Consider the following 18,127-nt stretch of genomic DNA (forward strand, 5'->3'; position numbering starts at 1 on the left):
ATTATAAAAAAATAATGACGACTATTATAAAAAAAAGAAATGTTTTGGAATACTAAAATACCGAGTCTAGGCATACAAGTCAGAATAGAGCCGAAATGATGAAGAGAATCTAACATTAGGCAGCTCCGAATCCTGCTGCCTTTTAACACGCCAGCCTGTACTAAACCAATGACGTTCGACCCAAGGCGTTTCTTCAGGATTGCCAGCCCACCCTTTTCCCTTCCTTTCCTCTTTTACATGAAATACAGTACTCGCACATCCTTTAGGACTTTTTGAAGAGAAATCGCTAAAGATGTTGCTCTGGAGTGTAAAACTATTACTGCTGTTGCTGTTTACACTGCATACATCAGGTAAAACCTAGCGGGATCGGGAGGACACGGATTATGGGCTGTCATCTCGGCTCAGGTAATGAGAGATTACTCAAACTTGAAGCCGGAGAACCACAAAGGTTCAGCTAGTGGGGAACGAAGGGCAGTTTCTGAGGCGCAGCAGGTCTCTCGTGTGTCTGAGGATAAAGAGATCAGAGTTTGCAGGTGGCACCGCAGAGGATGGACACGGTTTGTTGGGCTTTAGCCGTTCTCAGATGGGACGTCCCGTCTTTGGTACACCACCGTTTTCCCGAAAGCGTTAACGTTTACGAAGTTCAGTTCTTGTTCCCTCCTTTAAACAATGGAATAGAAATGTTTGCCTAAATATTTGCATTTTATTTAATTATTTGATTTAAATGTCTGAATTAATTGATGTCCTCTCTTATGCCTGTTTAATACTATAATACCCTGAATACTACATTACGTCCCACACTGCAGAGTGATAGCTTTATCGCCACGTGCTTATCTTTCTGGTGACGTGTCAGTAGTTTCAGAGTGACGAACGACAAACAACCGAGTTTCCGAACAGCCAGCAGGGGGCGCTTATCGACCAGCAAACTCGTGGAGCTGAGCGGCTTTTTTTTATCGAAACTACTGAATGTTTACGGTATGAACGAATCTATGCAGCTTTCCTTTGCCAAAGGCATGCATGTTAGGTTAATTGGAAATTTTAAGCAGCTGTCCTCAGGTAGTTTTTATTACCAGGTATAAATGGACACGTTTGCCGTTTTTAGAAATATTTCCTTTATTCCCTAAAGAAAAACGAATATATTTAAAAGTTACTTGTATGGTCATTCTCAACAGCGAAGAATATTTTGGGTGGCAGGGTGGTTCTTTGACTTCTTCAGAGATCCAGCGTCATTTGTGTGAATCCTAAGGCTGGTCTGTGTAGAGTTTTCCTCCCATATCACCAAAGATGCGTGTGGCATTCTCATTGGTATTCTATATGGGCACTCTGATTGACTTCCACCCCATCTAGGATGGTTTTTGTCTTACACCTAATACAGAAGTATTGAAGTGATAAGCTCGAAACCATACTTCAACCCCGCGTCTCTCTATATTCTATATGTCCTTGCTGTTGTAGAAGCTGCTTATAGTATGATGGGATATTGCATAAAAATGTATTTTAAGACAAAAGATAATCTGGACTTGCTTTCGTTTAGGATTTGGAACTGTAGGGTGAAAAAACGAGGGACCAATAGAATGACAAAATCAAGATCTGCACCCATATTTCTCAAGCATCTAAGAGTAGAAAAATGGTTCTAACTGGCACAACACTCTTAAAGTGTTGGTCCTATTCTTAGGAATAGTAGTTTATGTATTTTAATAATTTTCATAATTTAGGAAAATACTCCAAACATCAACAAGATTTAGGAGAGCTCATGAGATGTTCTAACTTGCTAAGAGTTGCCAGAAGGTGTTGTTGTTGTTGTTGTTATTATTATTATTATTATTATTATTATTATTATTATTATTATTATTATTATTATTATCATCATCACCATCTTTGTGGTGAAGTGAGTGCCAGTTTGCAGTAAGGGTGACATATCATAATGATGTCATTCATTCTCAAACATGAACTACCATTCTTCGCTGGGGGTGGGTGTAGTTTGTTTCATAACTACTTTGCATGTCCCACTTTGGGACAAATTCTTTTCCTAGTCAGACGTATAGTGCATTTCCTAGGGAGTAATTCAGAGATGCTTGATTAAATATGGGCACTAATATTATATATTATGCATATTTAAAAGACTCCTGATAAAAAATGTAAAACTTTTTGTAGGTTGCACGTGTGTTTGGATGAAGCCTTTTTCTTGGTTTAGTGGACTGTTTTGTTTAAGAAGTGAACTTTTTCCTAGTTTAACTCTGAATGCCAAATAGGATAACAAGTAGAACCTCATATAGAACCAGTTTCCAGTGTATTTTCTTATTTAATATGTAAATATGTCTGAAATGTATTTTAAGATATCTTAATTAGCTTTTAGGACATTGTGAAATAATGTCCAGACCCTAAGCAGATATGTGAAATGCATTTAGATATTTTAAAATAGCTTTTTGTACATTTTGAAATATCTAAAATCCATTACAGGGGATCTTAAAAAGAACAGGAAGTAATTTTATAGGAAATCACCTTGAGATATCTCCAGATGCATATGAAGAGAGTCATTTTAAAATAACTCTAAACGTAACTGAGATATCTCTAAAGGTGCAAGAGGTTAGTCCACAATATGCTGAAATTTGACATGTGTATCCTATAAATGAGATATGTGTATCTTAACTGTTTTAGATATCTATAATTTTTAAATGAATTTAGAGATACTGTAACTCTAAATGTTAATTCAGCTTATCTTAAGAATATGTAAGGTATTTTTACAAATATGCTTGAAACTTTGGTAGTAGGTCAGGTTTAGTCATACATTTTTATCAGCATTATTTTTGTTAAAGAAAACCTTTCTGTGTCTATCTTTGCATATGACTCATAAAGAGCAGAAATAGATTTTAAACCATGTTACTGTTAAATTTTAGACCAATTAAAGTTATCAACAGAATCACACCTTTGGCTGTAAGCAGTGTATCAGCAAATATTTTGAAGCAAGCATGCAGCTATAGAGATGGAGATAAAGACAACTTTGAGTGCTATATGTGTGTTTAGGACTGCACTAGATCAACCATGGGCAGTGCATCATAAAGCTAAGGTATATAATGATTGTTATAGATTGTATTTGAAGGATCTTTATGATGGTGTTGGGTTTTTCTCATCAGTATCACTTTTTGCCTTTACCAGGAAGTGCATTTACTGCTGATGATTTTGAGCATGCCAAGGACTCACAGTTCATTGTTGAGGAAGATAATGACAATGAAGAGCAAGAGGAGATACTTGATAGTGAAACAGATGCCTCAAATAGAGTAAGTGAAAAAAATAGTTTTTGGTTGATGCTTGGGTTCTGTATGTCCATTACTTCTTAAATATCCATTTTGTATGTGTATAATTAGGGTGACACATTTGCTTAGAGCTGAAACTGAGTTTAAATTCTAGCCCAGTCATTCACTGTGTCAAATTGGCGCTCCTGTTTTTCTCCCACATGCCAAAGGTTTTTAGTTTATGCAGATTGTTTCAAAGTAGACATGTTGTGAGTGAATGTGGGTCTGTTTGTAAAGTGTGCCTAATTAAGAAGTGGTATCTCATATGTGGTATCTCTTATAATACTGGCTTTTTTGCATGTTGTCATTTCCCCTTTCTCTGAATGTGTTTTTTTATCACTTCTTTTCTTCTACATCTGAAAGACTGGTATGTTGGACGAATTGGTGATTCAAAATAGGCTTGATATGAGCAAATGTGGTAATGATTATGCCCTGTGATTGACTTGTTCAAGGCTGGTTGCTGCTAGTAGAATTGGTTCTGGCTCCTGATAATCCAATAAATGTTATTAATTAATTCAGTAAATAAATCTTGATGATGACGGACCACTGTCTTTTGCTGAAATATCTTTTCATCTGTGAAGGTTGATGAAAGCTTGGATGCTGAAGAAACTACCTCACACCCCGATGCTGACACAACTATCATGTTTGTAAGTGGTCAAGGTGAGATGTTGGAGCAGTATGTGTATGTTGACAGATGTCTTAACTAAAAGGTCTTTAAAAGCAATGAACAGTTAGTCTGAAATGTAAAAGTCCTGCTAACAGAGTCTAAGAATTGTAGTAAATATACTATTTTTCAATTTTCTATACATTCTTTATTTTATCCTTCTTCCAGATTTCCCAGCCAATGCAATAGCTGATTTTCTGGTGGGATTCACCAATAAAGGTGAAGATGTTTTTACCATGCAGTCTCTAGAGGCATCTTTTCGTTACCCCCAAGACTTTCAGTTCTACATTCAGAATGTGAGTATCTTTTGGAAATTGAAAATGTATGTGCTAATGTTTATTTCTGACAGGTACATTGTGATACTAATTTCTACCTTTAATATATTGAAAAATTTTAGAACATTTTTTATAATAGTGAAACAATTGTAGTGATACTGCATTCTAAAGAAGGGTGTCCTCATTTTGTACACACAAAATAGCTAGTTTTCACACTAAATAGTTAAAAGAGCTGCGGTGGGCTGGCACCCTGCCCAGGGTTTGTTTCCTGCATTGCGCCCTGTGTTGGCTGGGATTGGCTCCACCAGACCCCCTGTAGTTAGGATATAGCAGGTTGGATAATGGATGGATGGATAGTTAAAACAGTAAGTATCTGTCTACGGTTCCAAGTCCTAAGAAATGAGGAAATGAGGAAATCAATAATGGATTTTTAAGATATTTTCATGTACTGGTGTACGATTTAACATATTGTTCTACAGCAGCATTAATTGAATTCTGGATAGTGGGTGGGTTGGAGAATGTTATGCATGTAATGAAATACTTTAGAATATGAGCATTTTATCAGCTAAGAAGACAATTCTTAGTCATCTACACTGGGTAAGATATCAGCGTTATTGAGGGAGGGAAAAAGAGACCGACAGAGAGAAGGACCAAATACTGAAATCATTTTCTTTAAGGGTGAACAATTTAATCAAGCATAATGCATAATTATAGTGTGGCAAATATCATGAAGGTGACACGTGAAGATTAAAAAAGTTAACTTGCTAGTTGGTTTTATTTTTTCTCAATTTGCCAAGAATGATGAAACAGTTTAAACCATACCTGTGGTGCAACTGCTGACTCTAACGTGATAGAGTACTTTTATAAGTTGATATTTGATCTGATAATTTAATTTTAAGTTCCCCGATATTTTAAAGCTAAGTAAGGTTTCGATGGCTTTCATATGTATATAAAATAATAAACATACATGAAAATAGCATACGATCAAAGTGTTGGGTTATCAGCAAGTAATATATATAAATCAAAAGATGACATGCACACTAATTCATTCATCAACAAAAATACTATTTCCTGTTTAATCGAAAAGCTGAAATTTGGCAGGATGGTTCATTTAGGGCACTAGATATCCACTAAGAAAGGACATTTCAGCATATCAATGTTTAGGGGTTAAAACCTCCCATACAATAGATATAGTCATATAGATAGTAGATATAGTAGGCCACTACCAGAAGCAAAGGGCAAGGATGAAAGTTCAGTGAAGCTCAAAGAGGTTGTGCTTAGCAAGTTGTGTCTTTTGTCACATGCAGTACTCCCTGTTCTGTCAGCTTCTCCCCCTTGGTTTGTCAACTGTATTTATATACACACACTTCGAAGGATTAGGGGAGGCTTGTTGGTGAAATGCATGCAGTACTGCTTAGAACTGGGGTGTCCACTTGGAGGTACAGTTAGGTCCATAAATATTTGAACAGAGACAACTTTTTTCTAATTTTGGTTCTGTACATTACCACAATGAATTTTAAATGAAACAACTCAGATGCAGTTGAAGTGCAGACTTTCAGATTTAATTCAGTGGGGTGAACGAAACGATTGCATAAAAATGTGAGGCAACTAAAGCATTTTTTAACACAATCCCTTCATTTCAGGAGCTCAGAAGTAATTGGACAATTGACTCAAAGGCTATTTCATGGGCAGGTGTGGGCAAGTCCGTCGTTATGTCATTATCAATTAAGCAGATAAAAGGCCTGAAGTTGATTTGAGGTGTGGTGCTTACATGTGGAAGATTTTGCTGTGAACAGACAACATGCGGTCAAAGGAGCTCTCCATTCAGGAGAAAGAAGCCATCCTTAAGCTGTGAAAACAGAAAAAAACCATCCGAGAAATTGCTACAATATTACAAGTGGCAAAATCTATAGTTTGGTACATCCTGAGAAAGAAAGCAAGCACTGGTGAACTCAGCAATGCAAAAAGACCTGGGGCCTCATGTATAAATGGTGCGTACGCACAGAAATGTTGCGTAAGAATGTTTCCACATTCAAATCGCGATGTATAAAACCTACACTTGGCGTAAAGCCACGCACTTTTCCATGGTACCTCATACCCTGTCGTACGCAAGTTCTCCGTTAGGTTTTGCAGACTGGCAGCACCCAGCGTCAAAGTAGTGCTACTGTTCCTGTGTGGTTACCCTTTCTTAGATCCACATCCACAACGGTGGCTCAAGTGCTCCTTGTAGAACTGTTTGTACTTGCAAGTTACCGTGAGGTAATTGTACTTATGATACAGTTATAATAATTGCACATCCTGAGCCACTTAATAAAGTGTGTATTTACGTATGATGACAATATCATTTTTAAGATGAAATGCAGCAAAATATGTTGATTACATTATACAGATGAAACTTTAACTTTAACTACACGGTGCCGCAGCGCTAGCGAGCTTGAGCTTCGTTCACGGTTTGTTCCTGCCTTGCGCTGTTTTCATGCTGTGGCTGGCACGACACTGGAAGGATAGATGGATAGAATAATTAAACATTACGAAGATATTTCAATGTTCCTTAAACGTTTTGAAGAATCGGCGTTCTAAGCTTACAGATGGCTTAACGTCTATTACAGAGCTGATTGTGTGGCGATTGGGTATTTGGAGAAAGAAAAGTAAGGACAGGAATTGGGGGTTAGTATGTTTGAAAAAGACAGTACTTCTGTAATAAAGCATTTCATTGAAGGTCGCGCATGGTGCAGCAAGCATCTTGCTGTAAGACATGAACAATCACTGCGCCACCGTGTTCCCATGTTTAATAACATGCTTTAACTCATATCATCATGAAAATGATATCACATATACTTCTCAGTATTTTAATTACTCAGAGAGCTGTAATATTACGAACGTAATGGATTCTGTGTCCTATCGGAGGAAGAGCACGTAGTGATTCAGGCACATAGAGCACATATAAGATCAAATACAAAACAAAGCATTTAACGTGCTACTTTAGTTACGATGGGATTTGAGAAACTAGTAAATTAAATGATTTTAAAATGAAGTTTATGATGTTCTACTTTAATGACAAAATAAACTACGTGATTAAAGTGGAAATTTCGAGATTAAAGTTGACATTTCGAGCTTTTTTCACACTGTGTGCCTTTTTTTTTCTGTACCCTAATAAGCTTTCATATGACACTCAGACGGTGGGCTACGACTCACCTTTTCACGCCGACTTTGATATGTGACAACTTTTTTATTTCGGGCACTGTGCGACTTTGTGAACTTGAGCTTTCAAGTTTCTCCGACACGCTATGTCACTCGATCAACTTCCTTTTTTTGCTTATATAACTGTTTAAACCAACAAATAGTACGTTTTTCTTTGCCTCCATTTGATATTGGCTGAAATTCTTCTATTTTTCCTCGTACTTTTGCCATTGCCTTTTCACAGAACGCTGGGCTTAAGGGCTATTTATATTGATTTGCATATTCAAAGAGGTGTAATTCTGGGAGGAGTTGGGGCGGGACAGCAAGCGCGTGCACGTGCGTTAATTTCCACGCTGAGCGGGATTTATGTAGCTGAAGAACGCGGAAGTTGGTGAACACACAGATTCTTGCATCTGGATTTTTCTGTGCGTAAGCACATTTCGCCTTTTGTGCTTACGTCATGTTATAGTGTGAATTCTACGCACGGCGTTATGCATAAGGCCCCTGGACGTCCACGGAAGACAACAGTGGTGTATGATCGTAGAATCATTTCCATGGTGAAGAGAAACCCCTTCACAACAGCCAACCAAGTGAACAACACTCTCCAGGGGGTAGGCGTATTGATATCCAAGTCTACCGTAAAGAGAAGACTGCATGAAAGTAAATACAGAGGGTGCACTGCAAGGTGCAAGCCACTTATAAGCCTCAAGAATAGAAAGGCTAGATTGGACTTTGCTGAAGAACATCTAAAAAAGCCAGCACAGTTCTGGAAAAACATTCTTTGGACAGATGAAACCAAGATCAACCTCTATCTGAATGATGGTAATAAAAAAGTATGGAGAAGGCGTGGAACAGCTCATTATCCAAAGCATACCACATCATCTGTAAAACACGGTGGAGGCAGTGTCATGGCTTGGGCGTGCATGGCTGCCAGTGGCACTGGGACACTAGTGTATATTGATGATGTGACACAGGACAGAAGTAGCCGAATGAATTCTGAGGTGTTCAGAGACATACTGTCTGCTCAAATCCAGCTAAATGCAGTCAAATTGATTGGGCAGCATTTCATGATACAGATGGACAATGACCCAAAACATACAGTCAAAGCAACCCAGGAGTTTATTAAAGCAAAGAAGGGGAAAATTCTTGAATGGCCAAGTCAGTCACCTGATCTTAACCCAACTGAGCATGCATTTCACTTGTTGAAGACTAAACTTCAGACAGAAAGGCCCACAAACAAACAGCAACTGAAAGCCACTGCAGTAAAGGCCTGGTAGAGCATTCAAAAGGAGGAAACCCAGCATCTGGTGATGTCCACGAGTTCAAGACTTCAGGCTGTCATTGCCAGCAAAGGGTTTTCAACCAAGTATTAGAAATGAACATTTTATTTACAGTTATTTAATTTGTCCAATTACTTTTGAGCCCCTGAAATGAAGGGATTGTGTTAAAAATGCTTTAATTGCCTCACATTTTTATGCAATCGTTTTGTTCACACCACTGAATTAAAGCTGAAGTCTGCACTTCAGCTGCATCTGAGTTGTTTCATTTAAAACTCATTGTGGTAATGTACAGAACCAAAATTAGAAAAAAGTTGTCTCTGTCCAAATATTTATGGACCTAACTATGTGCCGCTACACTCCTGTTCGCAAAGCAGAAATCGGGAAGTGCTGGGACAGTCCCACTCCAAGCCCTGGGTACAAAAGAAACCAGGCGTGATGGCATGCCATGGAAAGTTTAAATGCTTAAATGAACATAAATGGAGTGGGCACTGCTGTGTTTTTTAGTGGGCTGCTACCAGCACCTCTTTCAGTTTCTACTTAAAGCACCAGCAATGTTTGTTAGTGTACTGATGACTAGTCCCTGCCATTTCCAACAATTAATTAAATGTTATTTTAATGGCGGCAGTTGAAGTTTCACAGGCAACCCCTGCTTCTTGAGTGACTACCTGACCTACCTGACTCCCCCCCAAACTTGACTAATACGTATCGTGTAAAAGAAGTAATAAAAAGCAAGGAGGAGCAAGACACCAGCTAAACACACTGCTGCCAGTGACTTCTTTCTTTCACTTCAAGCACTGGGTCATCTTTCTTAAAACATTCAATTTATCATAAATATGCAGCCTGTTAAAGTCAATGCTGTATGGAAAAATTTAAAGTAAATAATGATTCAGTGTATACTGCTTTTGATATAAACCCTCCAAAACTATGTAATAGTACCATCAACAAAAGCTAAAGTCAGTCATTATGAAAAGCAAGAATTGATCTACAGCACAAATGTTTTACTGATCTGCAATTGTATGCAGCATGTTCAAGAGGAGTGGTGGCTCTGAGGCTAGGCATCTGCACTGGCAATCGGAAAGGTTGCCAGTTCGAATCCCATAAAATGCCAAAAAAGGACTCTGCTCTGTTGGACCCTTGAGCAAGGCCCTTAACCTGCAATTGCTGAGCGCTTTGAGTAGTGAGAAAAGCGCTATATAAATGCAAAGAAATATTATTAAGGGCAAGGAGCTCCCGTCAACTAATAATACTAACCCTTGGTAAGAAAATAACATATTTAGAAAGGTACACAATTAGTTACATAGTACTTTTGATATATCCAATTAACAGCACTATAACTGAGGCCCATTGTCTTAGGAAATTTCCAGAGCAAAGCCAGTTAACACAGCTAGTTTATAAATATATTTGAAGTAAATGACAAAATAAGACTGAAGGAAAGTTAAACCATATGTAATATGTACCTTACAAAATATACAGTATATACTGTATACAATAGAGACAATAACTTTGTCTTCTTTAGTTCACAGCTTTACCTTTGAATATTATTGTGCAACCTGACCAGCAAGCTACTTTCCAGTATTCTTTTATACCTGATGAATCCATGGCCGGACGGCCTTTTGGACTGGTCATCCTGCTTAACTATGTGGATAACAATGTGAGTATTGCAATGGTTATTTATCAGAGTTTGTGCGAGCCAGCTGTATTTCTGAGGTGCTTCTGAAATGCTGAATTTAGAGTTTGGCTGCATGTATACAACAAGTGTACAAGTTGTTCTAATACCTTTATCCTCTGTTAGAGCTGTGGGGCATAATGAGAGCAGGTTTATAATTCACATGCCTCCTGCTGTGAATATAGGCATTTTAACAACTAGCTTGGTTGGGCCCGTTTTTTTTAACTCCGGAATGATGTCTACGAAAATCCGGTTCATTCAGAAGACTCCAGTTGCACCGAGGTGTGGACCAGAATAACAGCATTGAGACCCTTTGGTTTCCATGCAGTATAAAGTGAACCCTGGAGCTTTTCATATGAGGTATGAATGTGATCTTAAATGGCACAATCTAACCATGTAAAATATTATGTATTAGCGGTGAGTTTGTGTATGCTGTGGTAGTCATGCTATGCATCTGTCGGAATTAGGTAATCTCATTCAGTACATAATGAGTCAAGGGTTAACATTGAACTTTAAAAACAAAAAGCTACAAATAAAAGCGCACATACATACAAATGTAGCACAATTCATGTTAAACAACTTGCACAATTACCAGCCAACCAGAGCAAGCCAAGCACCTGATCTGGCTTACCGTTTCTCTCACGTGCAGTAAGACATTTGAAAATGCACTTGTGATCAGGTCGGTTTATAACATATATACACAGGTGGCAAGATATGAACAGCTTTGTTCTGTGAGACCATCACACAAGCTACCTAATCTTACACCATGAAAAGTGATGTGCACAGGTGAGATGGGGCGTCCATCTCAATGCACACATTAGCATTGACATATTTATTCAATATCAATCGAACAGTCCAACATGATTATTATTAACAAATATATACAAGAGCTAAGATGGTACACTTGTGATTTGTGCTAAACTAAGCTGAGATTACTTTTATATGGTGGCTAATGGACAGTAAACACAGAACATTATATATTTAAATGAAACTATGCCTACCATCATAAAACTTAAGCATATGTGCTCAGCAGAGCTGGTTTTCTTTTGTACTTTTGGCTTTTCAAATGTGTCCTTTTTGTACCAAGCATAGTGGGGCATAATTTTCAAATAGTCTTCCACTCGTTCGATAATAAGCATTTTGCTCATACAGCTGTGTTTGGTAAATAAACCAAATATTTAAGGAATATGAAGCAGTGCACAAACACAATTGATGTTGACCCTCCATAATATTTTTTCCTGCAAAAAGTGTTTCTGCCCAGTAAAAGAATTTCACAACACTGCCAAGGGGTGTCTATTGAGATGTTTAGCTTGCTAAGAAACGTAACCAAAGTAACTAGAAATTAAAACAAAGTAACAAATCATGCCCTGATTTGGAACAAAGCAAACTGACTGAGAGCAAAAACACCTTATGAGTGATTGACAGTTTTCTTGTGAGGCGCACAAGATAGTAAAAATGTGATGGCCGCAATTTGGTGTTATGAGGAAATTTCTATAAATGTTTAGAGTCAATCAATGGTTTTTATTTACATTAACAATGTGGCTTGTCAATTGATGATGGACAATGTCATTGACCATCATCTCAGCAGTAATTTTCACCTACTTTTTTCAACAGAACCAGGATTTGGGTTGAACGCCCCCAAGGTTGGTATTTTAACTACTGTGTAGTCACACATAGGTTCAGAGTGCAGCGCCTTTCAAAACTTTTTTAGACTCATAAACGTTTTTCAAACATTGCTTAAATCTAAATGACACTTGCATGCTTTGTTTTATGTATATTTACTACAAATGTTCTTGCTCAAGTAAAAATTGAAGGCAATATTAGAGTACATATCTGTTAGCTGATATCTTTAAAAACTGAAGCGTTCTCTATCACAAGTATTCAAACCTCATACATTAATATTTGCTTAGGCCACCTTTTGGTAAAAGCTTTATGTCTTTGGGGAGGTAGGAGTGTACCCACATTGAACTTGGCTACCTTATGAAAAAATACAGTATTAAATATTGATTGCTCCATTTTTAAGCAGTAGTGTCCTTAATTACAAAATTGTATTTAAGTTCCTGTACCAATAATTATCTTCTTATGACTTGAGATGTTGAATCTACGGTTTGGCTGCATGTATACAAGAGGTACAGGTTTCTCTAATACCCCATATTGTTAACAGGGTAAAGCATTTCAGAACACGGTGTACAATCAAACAGTCACCATCTCAGAGATAGAAGAAGGACTGGATGGAGAAACGTAAGTGTTCTCAAATATCGTTAACTTCCAATATTGATTTGGCATGATGGTCTGTTTTTGGGTCTGGGAGCTTTCTTCTATTCCCATTTACTCTTTATTTTTAATGTAGTGTTTTATAATAATAATAATAATACATTTTATTTATGTTGTACTTTATATTTTAGCAATCTCCTTATGCAATCAAATTTTTATTAGTTATGTGAAAGTTACAAAAAAAAATTTCAGTTAACAGCAAAATACAGTATTTTCAGAGCAATGAAACGCCCACCGCACAGCACCAAACCCTCCACCTAGAGATATCATCAAGGAATAAAGTGCAACAAGAATAAAAAGGGAGTTAAAAAATACATGGACACTGAATCACAAGTGCCCTCTCTATACAGTGGTTGGGAACAAGGTGTACAGTGTACTGCTAATTTAAAATACAGAAACTGATCGCACTATTAATCTATACCAGAGGTAATTGTAATACATTAAAGGTTGTGTTTTTTTTCTATTTTATTTATATATAATATATATAAATACTTATATTTATATGTTTATATATATATATATATATATATATATATATATATATATATATATATATATATATATATATATATATATATATATATATATATATATACAGTATATATTTATATATTGTTGTACCAGCAATCAAAGATACAATGTCTCGTGACTGCTATCAGAATGAACAAAGGCAGGACCATAGCAACAGACAGCTTCTTCACAGCACTTTCACCAGCTAATAGACTGCTGCACCACAACGCAACCCTGCTTGGTGCCATAAGTAAAATGAAACTTCCACATGCAGCTAAAGTCACTTCAGTATGCGAGCAATTCGCCATACTATAGTTTAGATCTGACAGCGCCATGCTGACAGTGTATGCGCCCAAATTTTACACCAGCTGTTACAGACTGAAATCAAAGGCTTCTTCTTTTTGGACGCATACATCGTCAACAACACAACAAATAATTCTGAGCAGTCATCAGCCACAGCGTTGCTCTTGTGAAAAGAATGGAGATAAATGTCATCAACTCAAAGAAGAAGAAGCAAGTTTGTTGTACCACATGAAAGTCACTGAGAGAATAAAACTGAATAATAAAAAAACAAGCACTAACTTTTACAAGTAGCCAAAATTTACACCGGGTGTTACAGACTCAAATCAAATGTATGTTTTTATTATATTGTAGAAATAATAATAGCTGCTCACTACTCAAAACGCGGACCGCCTGGTCTCAAACCCGGGACCTTTGGGTTATAAGGCAGCACTTCTTACCGCTGCACCATTCAAAAATACGTGTAAATTCCCTGTCGATTGACATTTGAACTTGAGTTTTTAACTCATTGACAGCCACATGTAAATCAACTGTTTTTTTTTTTTCCTTTGGTTATATTCTTGAATAAAAGTGCACATGTTTATTTGATATTTGGACTAAAGTCTTCACACATTATGCACTTCACGTTATTATTAGTATAACATGGAACAAGTTTCTGTTTTAGGTATGTGTTCAGCATTTCTCGCATTTTCTTTCATCCATCACTTACCCAGATTTTTGTAGAAATGGAACACACATGAAATGCGTGTATTCCAAATAAGGATATACTGTATTATTTTCCTCTATACAACTCCAGATTTTATACACAGATAAGGCCCTTGGCTTGAGCTGGGAGAACTTTTTTGCCTGCAAGCTGAGCTCCGTCAAGGTGTGGATGGGACAGCAGGCTGCTTGCTGCTTCTGCTGATCGATGCATTTACAAAACAAAAGACGCTGATGGAGAGGTGTGAAGGGATTTAAGGTGGGCTGGGATTACGAGTTTTTTCATAGGCTTCAGGCTATTATAGTGTTAAACATCATATTACAATTAGTACAATGCTATTTAATAAATAATATAATTGGTACCAGAAAAGATTTAAAAAAGGGCCAGCAGATTTATTTTAAAACTGCTTTGAAGAGCTCTTCTGAAGAATCTTTAGGGATGTTGGTGGAAAACCCATGTAATTTCTACACAGGCAATGTTAAATTAGAAACAACAGCACTAACTTACTCTTCTGGCCTACTTCCTATAGTTAGAAAGAAAAACTTGGCCTTGATCCTTAGAGCTTTATTGGGTCTCCTCGAAATACTATATAACAGAAAAGTGCATGGTGGAATGGAAGTTTCACTTACAGTACTGTCTCTAAGCCAAAATGGTAGCAAAACAATATGGGCTCATTCATACTTGAATGTTGTACATTTCCAGTGTTTGTTTAACATTTTTCAAGCTTTTTAATGTATTTTTGCTAATATTCTTTAAGGCTTTTTGGGGCATTTCTCAGCTACTTTTCATGTATTTTTTCGAATGTTTTTCAAGCATTTTTTCCAGCGTTTTCAAAGAAGTGTTTTGCAGGGAAAATGTGATTGATATAATTTCCATCTTGTAGGCTGAGAGATATTATCATGTTGTGAGGTTATTGTTGTGTTTCCAGAGTGTTTTCTACTACTTTAGTACTTCTCTGAATTAGTAATAGCTTTTTTTTTGGTTCAATAAACCAGTCATTATTAACTAGTCAACCACGATCATACCAGTGCCGAAGAAGTCATCATGCCTGAATGACTATCGACCAGTTGCACTTACGCCAATCATAATGAAGTGCTTCGAAAGGTTAGTCATGTCACACATAAAGACTAATCTCCCTGCCTCCCTTGACCCTCTTCAGTTTGCATACCGCTCATACAGGTCAACTGAGGATGCCATATGCTCTACCCTTCACCTCTCCCTGACACATCTGGATAAAAAAGACACATATGTCAGGATGCTATTCATAGACTTTAGCTCCGCCTTCAACACAATCATCCCTCAAAAGCTGGTTGTAAAACTGAGCAGGTTGGGCCTGAACACAACCCTCTGCAACTGGATCCTGGACTTCTTGACAGAGAGGTCCCAGTAAGTTCGGATGGGCTGCAACACTTCCAGCATCATCACACTGAGCACTGGAGCACCGCAGGGCTGCATGCTTAGTCCACTGCTGTTCACCCTGCTGACTCACGACTGCACAGCCACACACAACACCAACCACATCATCAAGTTTGCGGATGATACAACGGTGCTGGGACTGATAAGCAGGGATAATAAAACAGCATACAGAGATGAGGTGGAACGGCTGTCTGCATGGTGTGAAGACAACAATCTATCTCAACAAGATAAAAGAGATAATCGTGGACTTCAGAAAATCACGTCCTGCCCACATCCCACTCAGCATCAATGGTTTAGATGTGGAGACTGTTAGGAGTACCAAGTTCCTCAGTGTGCACATAACTGAGGAACTTACGTGTACACATAACACCTCATCACTAATCAAGAAAGCCCAGCAGAGACTACACTTCCTGAGGCAACTGAAGCGAGCAAGTCTTCCCCCTTCCATCCTCACCATGTTCTACAGAGGCACCATTGAGAGTGTTCTGACCAGCTGCATCACGGTCTGGTATGGCAACTGCAACATATCCGACTGCAAGCGCCTGCAAAGGATAGTGAAGACAGCAGAGAACATTATTGGGGTGCCTCTCCCTTCACTACAGGACATATTTTACAAACGCAGGCCTGCAGCATTGTGCAGGACCCCTTACACCCCTCACATGGACTTTTCACACTTCTGCCATCCAAGAGAAGATACTGCAGCATCAAAGACAGATCTGCCAGGCTGCAGGAGAGTTTTTACCCCCAAGCTGTTAGACTCCTTAACACCAGGCTGCCCCCTGGGACCTTCCACACGGCCTCAACCACCTCTAAAAACAGAACTTTTATACATGCGAGCCACTTTGCTGCAAAGATGAATGTGCATGTAGAAAAGAACTGAAAATCTCATACTGACCTTTAAGTATTTTGACACTCTTGTTATCCTTCTGCTGTGAAACATTCTGACCTGTCATTGTTTACACATGTCTTAAACAACTATTATCATACACTGATAATTTCTGTATTATCTATATCTATTATTGATTTATTATATTACATATTTTACACATCAATATTGCTGCTACTTCTTTGTCTTGTCTTTGCACAATGTCTTGTCTTGTTTGTGTTTTAATTTTAAATTTAAATTTTAATTCTATTTTTAGTTTATTATTTGCATGTCATGTTGTTACACTGTGGACCCTGAGCTTCGCAATTTCGTCTATCTGTATACTTGTATATGGCTGAGATTACAATAAAGTTCACTTTGACTTTGACTTTGACTTGAACTAGGAGCTTCAACCCCTTTTTTTAGTAATTTCTCATGGCAAAGCCCAAAAAATACATGCTCAAAGACTCATACAGCATAGTCGTGAAAACAAAAAAGCAAGATTATATAGTGAAAATGAAATACAAGCAGTATAACATAATAAGAAGAAATATATATTAAATATGAAAAAATATTTCCTAACCAGGTCATGTATTTAAGTTCAAAACAATACACAGGTCACCTAAATATATTGAATATTACATGGGATATACTGTACAATGTTAATAAGTTTTTTGGAGTTTGTAAGACTTGAGCAAAGCTATTTCTTTCATTTTTCTTCTGACCAAAACTTACTTCCATCCATCCATTATCCAACCCGCTAAATCCCAAGTACAGGGTCACGGGGGTCTGCTGGAGCCAATCCCAGCCAACACAGGGCACAGGGCAGGAAACAAACCCCGGGCAGGGCACCAGCCCACCGCAGCAATACTTACTTACGCATGTTCATTTCTATTTTCTCTACCTGTTCTTGATCATGTTGTATTTATAGTTTTAAAATAGTAGGAAGAAGCCTTTAGGGTTTTATCCAGTTCCTGCAGTTTCTTTTCTGACTAATGCAAATAAGAGTTTAGTGTCACAGTGCACCTAAATTAAAATGCAAACACAAACAAATCTAATTTCAGGTCTGTACTTAGCATTCAGTAACCTTACACGCTGTGCCTTTCTCTTTCTCCATCTAGGATTTTTATGTACATGTTCCTTGCTGGACTTATGGCATTGATCATGTTTGGATTATACCATGCCCTCCAGTCACAAATAGTAAGTTGTTATACCTTTGGCAAACAATTATGTCTGAAGTGCCTTTTTTTCATTTTGAAAATTAATTTATATAGCAGTATCATCTGTGCTATGGGGAACAGTCTGTACTTTTATTCATAATCCAATTATATTGACGAATTTCATTATACTTCTTGCAAGAATTTTACAAATTAACAACTGTTTGGTCCTTTGGATCATCTTCTACTGAACAGAATATCTACTGCTATTTTATGAACTATAATTGTATTGCAAGTTATATTACTTTTGCTTTTTTTGCTATGGTTGTAATAATGAGGAGAGTAATGGAGGTTGTTTCCTGTCATTTTCTGCTACATCTGTACAGAAACCATCGATAGAGATATCCCTTCTGGGCACTACAAGGATTGGTCCCACTGGCACATAGAGGCCAATGTTGCTGGAAGTATCATTCAGATTTTTTTTATATTTTAAACAAATTCCCAATGGACTGATCACACTAGCATTAAAAGTACACAAGAATTAGAT

General features: G+C 37.5%; 1 protein-coding gene across 1 annotated transcript in view; it reads left to right on the forward strand.

Annotated features, from left to right (window-relative positions):
* Window positions 1-203: 203 nt before the first annotated feature.
* LOC114659319 (translocon-associated protein subunit alpha-like) overlaps window positions 204-18,127 on the forward strand; it is a 30,291-nt gene continuing 12,367 nt past the window's right edge. The window contains exons 1-7 of the mRNA XM_028811747.2: window positions 204-350; window positions 3,154-3,275; window positions 3,872-3,950; window positions 4,123-4,250; window positions 10,206-10,340; window positions 12,520-12,596; window positions 17,545-17,623. Coding sequence (XP_028667580.2) covers window positions 293-350; window positions 3,154-3,275; window positions 3,872-3,950; window positions 4,123-4,250; window positions 10,206-10,340; window positions 12,520-12,596; window positions 17,545-17,623 — 678 coding nt within the window. The 5' untranslated portion in view covers window positions 204-292. The remainder of the gene's footprint in view (window positions 351-3,153; window positions 3,276-3,871; window positions 3,951-4,122; window positions 4,251-10,205; window positions 10,341-12,519; window positions 12,597-17,544; window positions 17,624-18,127) is intronic.

This window comes from Erpetoichthys calabaricus, chromosome 10 (genome assembly GCF_900747795.2).
Source record: "Erpetoichthys calabaricus chromosome 10, fErpCal1.3, whole genome shotgun sequence".
NCBI classification, from domain to species: domain Eukaryota; kingdom Metazoa; phylum Chordata; class Cladistia; order Polypteriformes; family Polypteridae; genus Erpetoichthys; species Erpetoichthys calabaricus.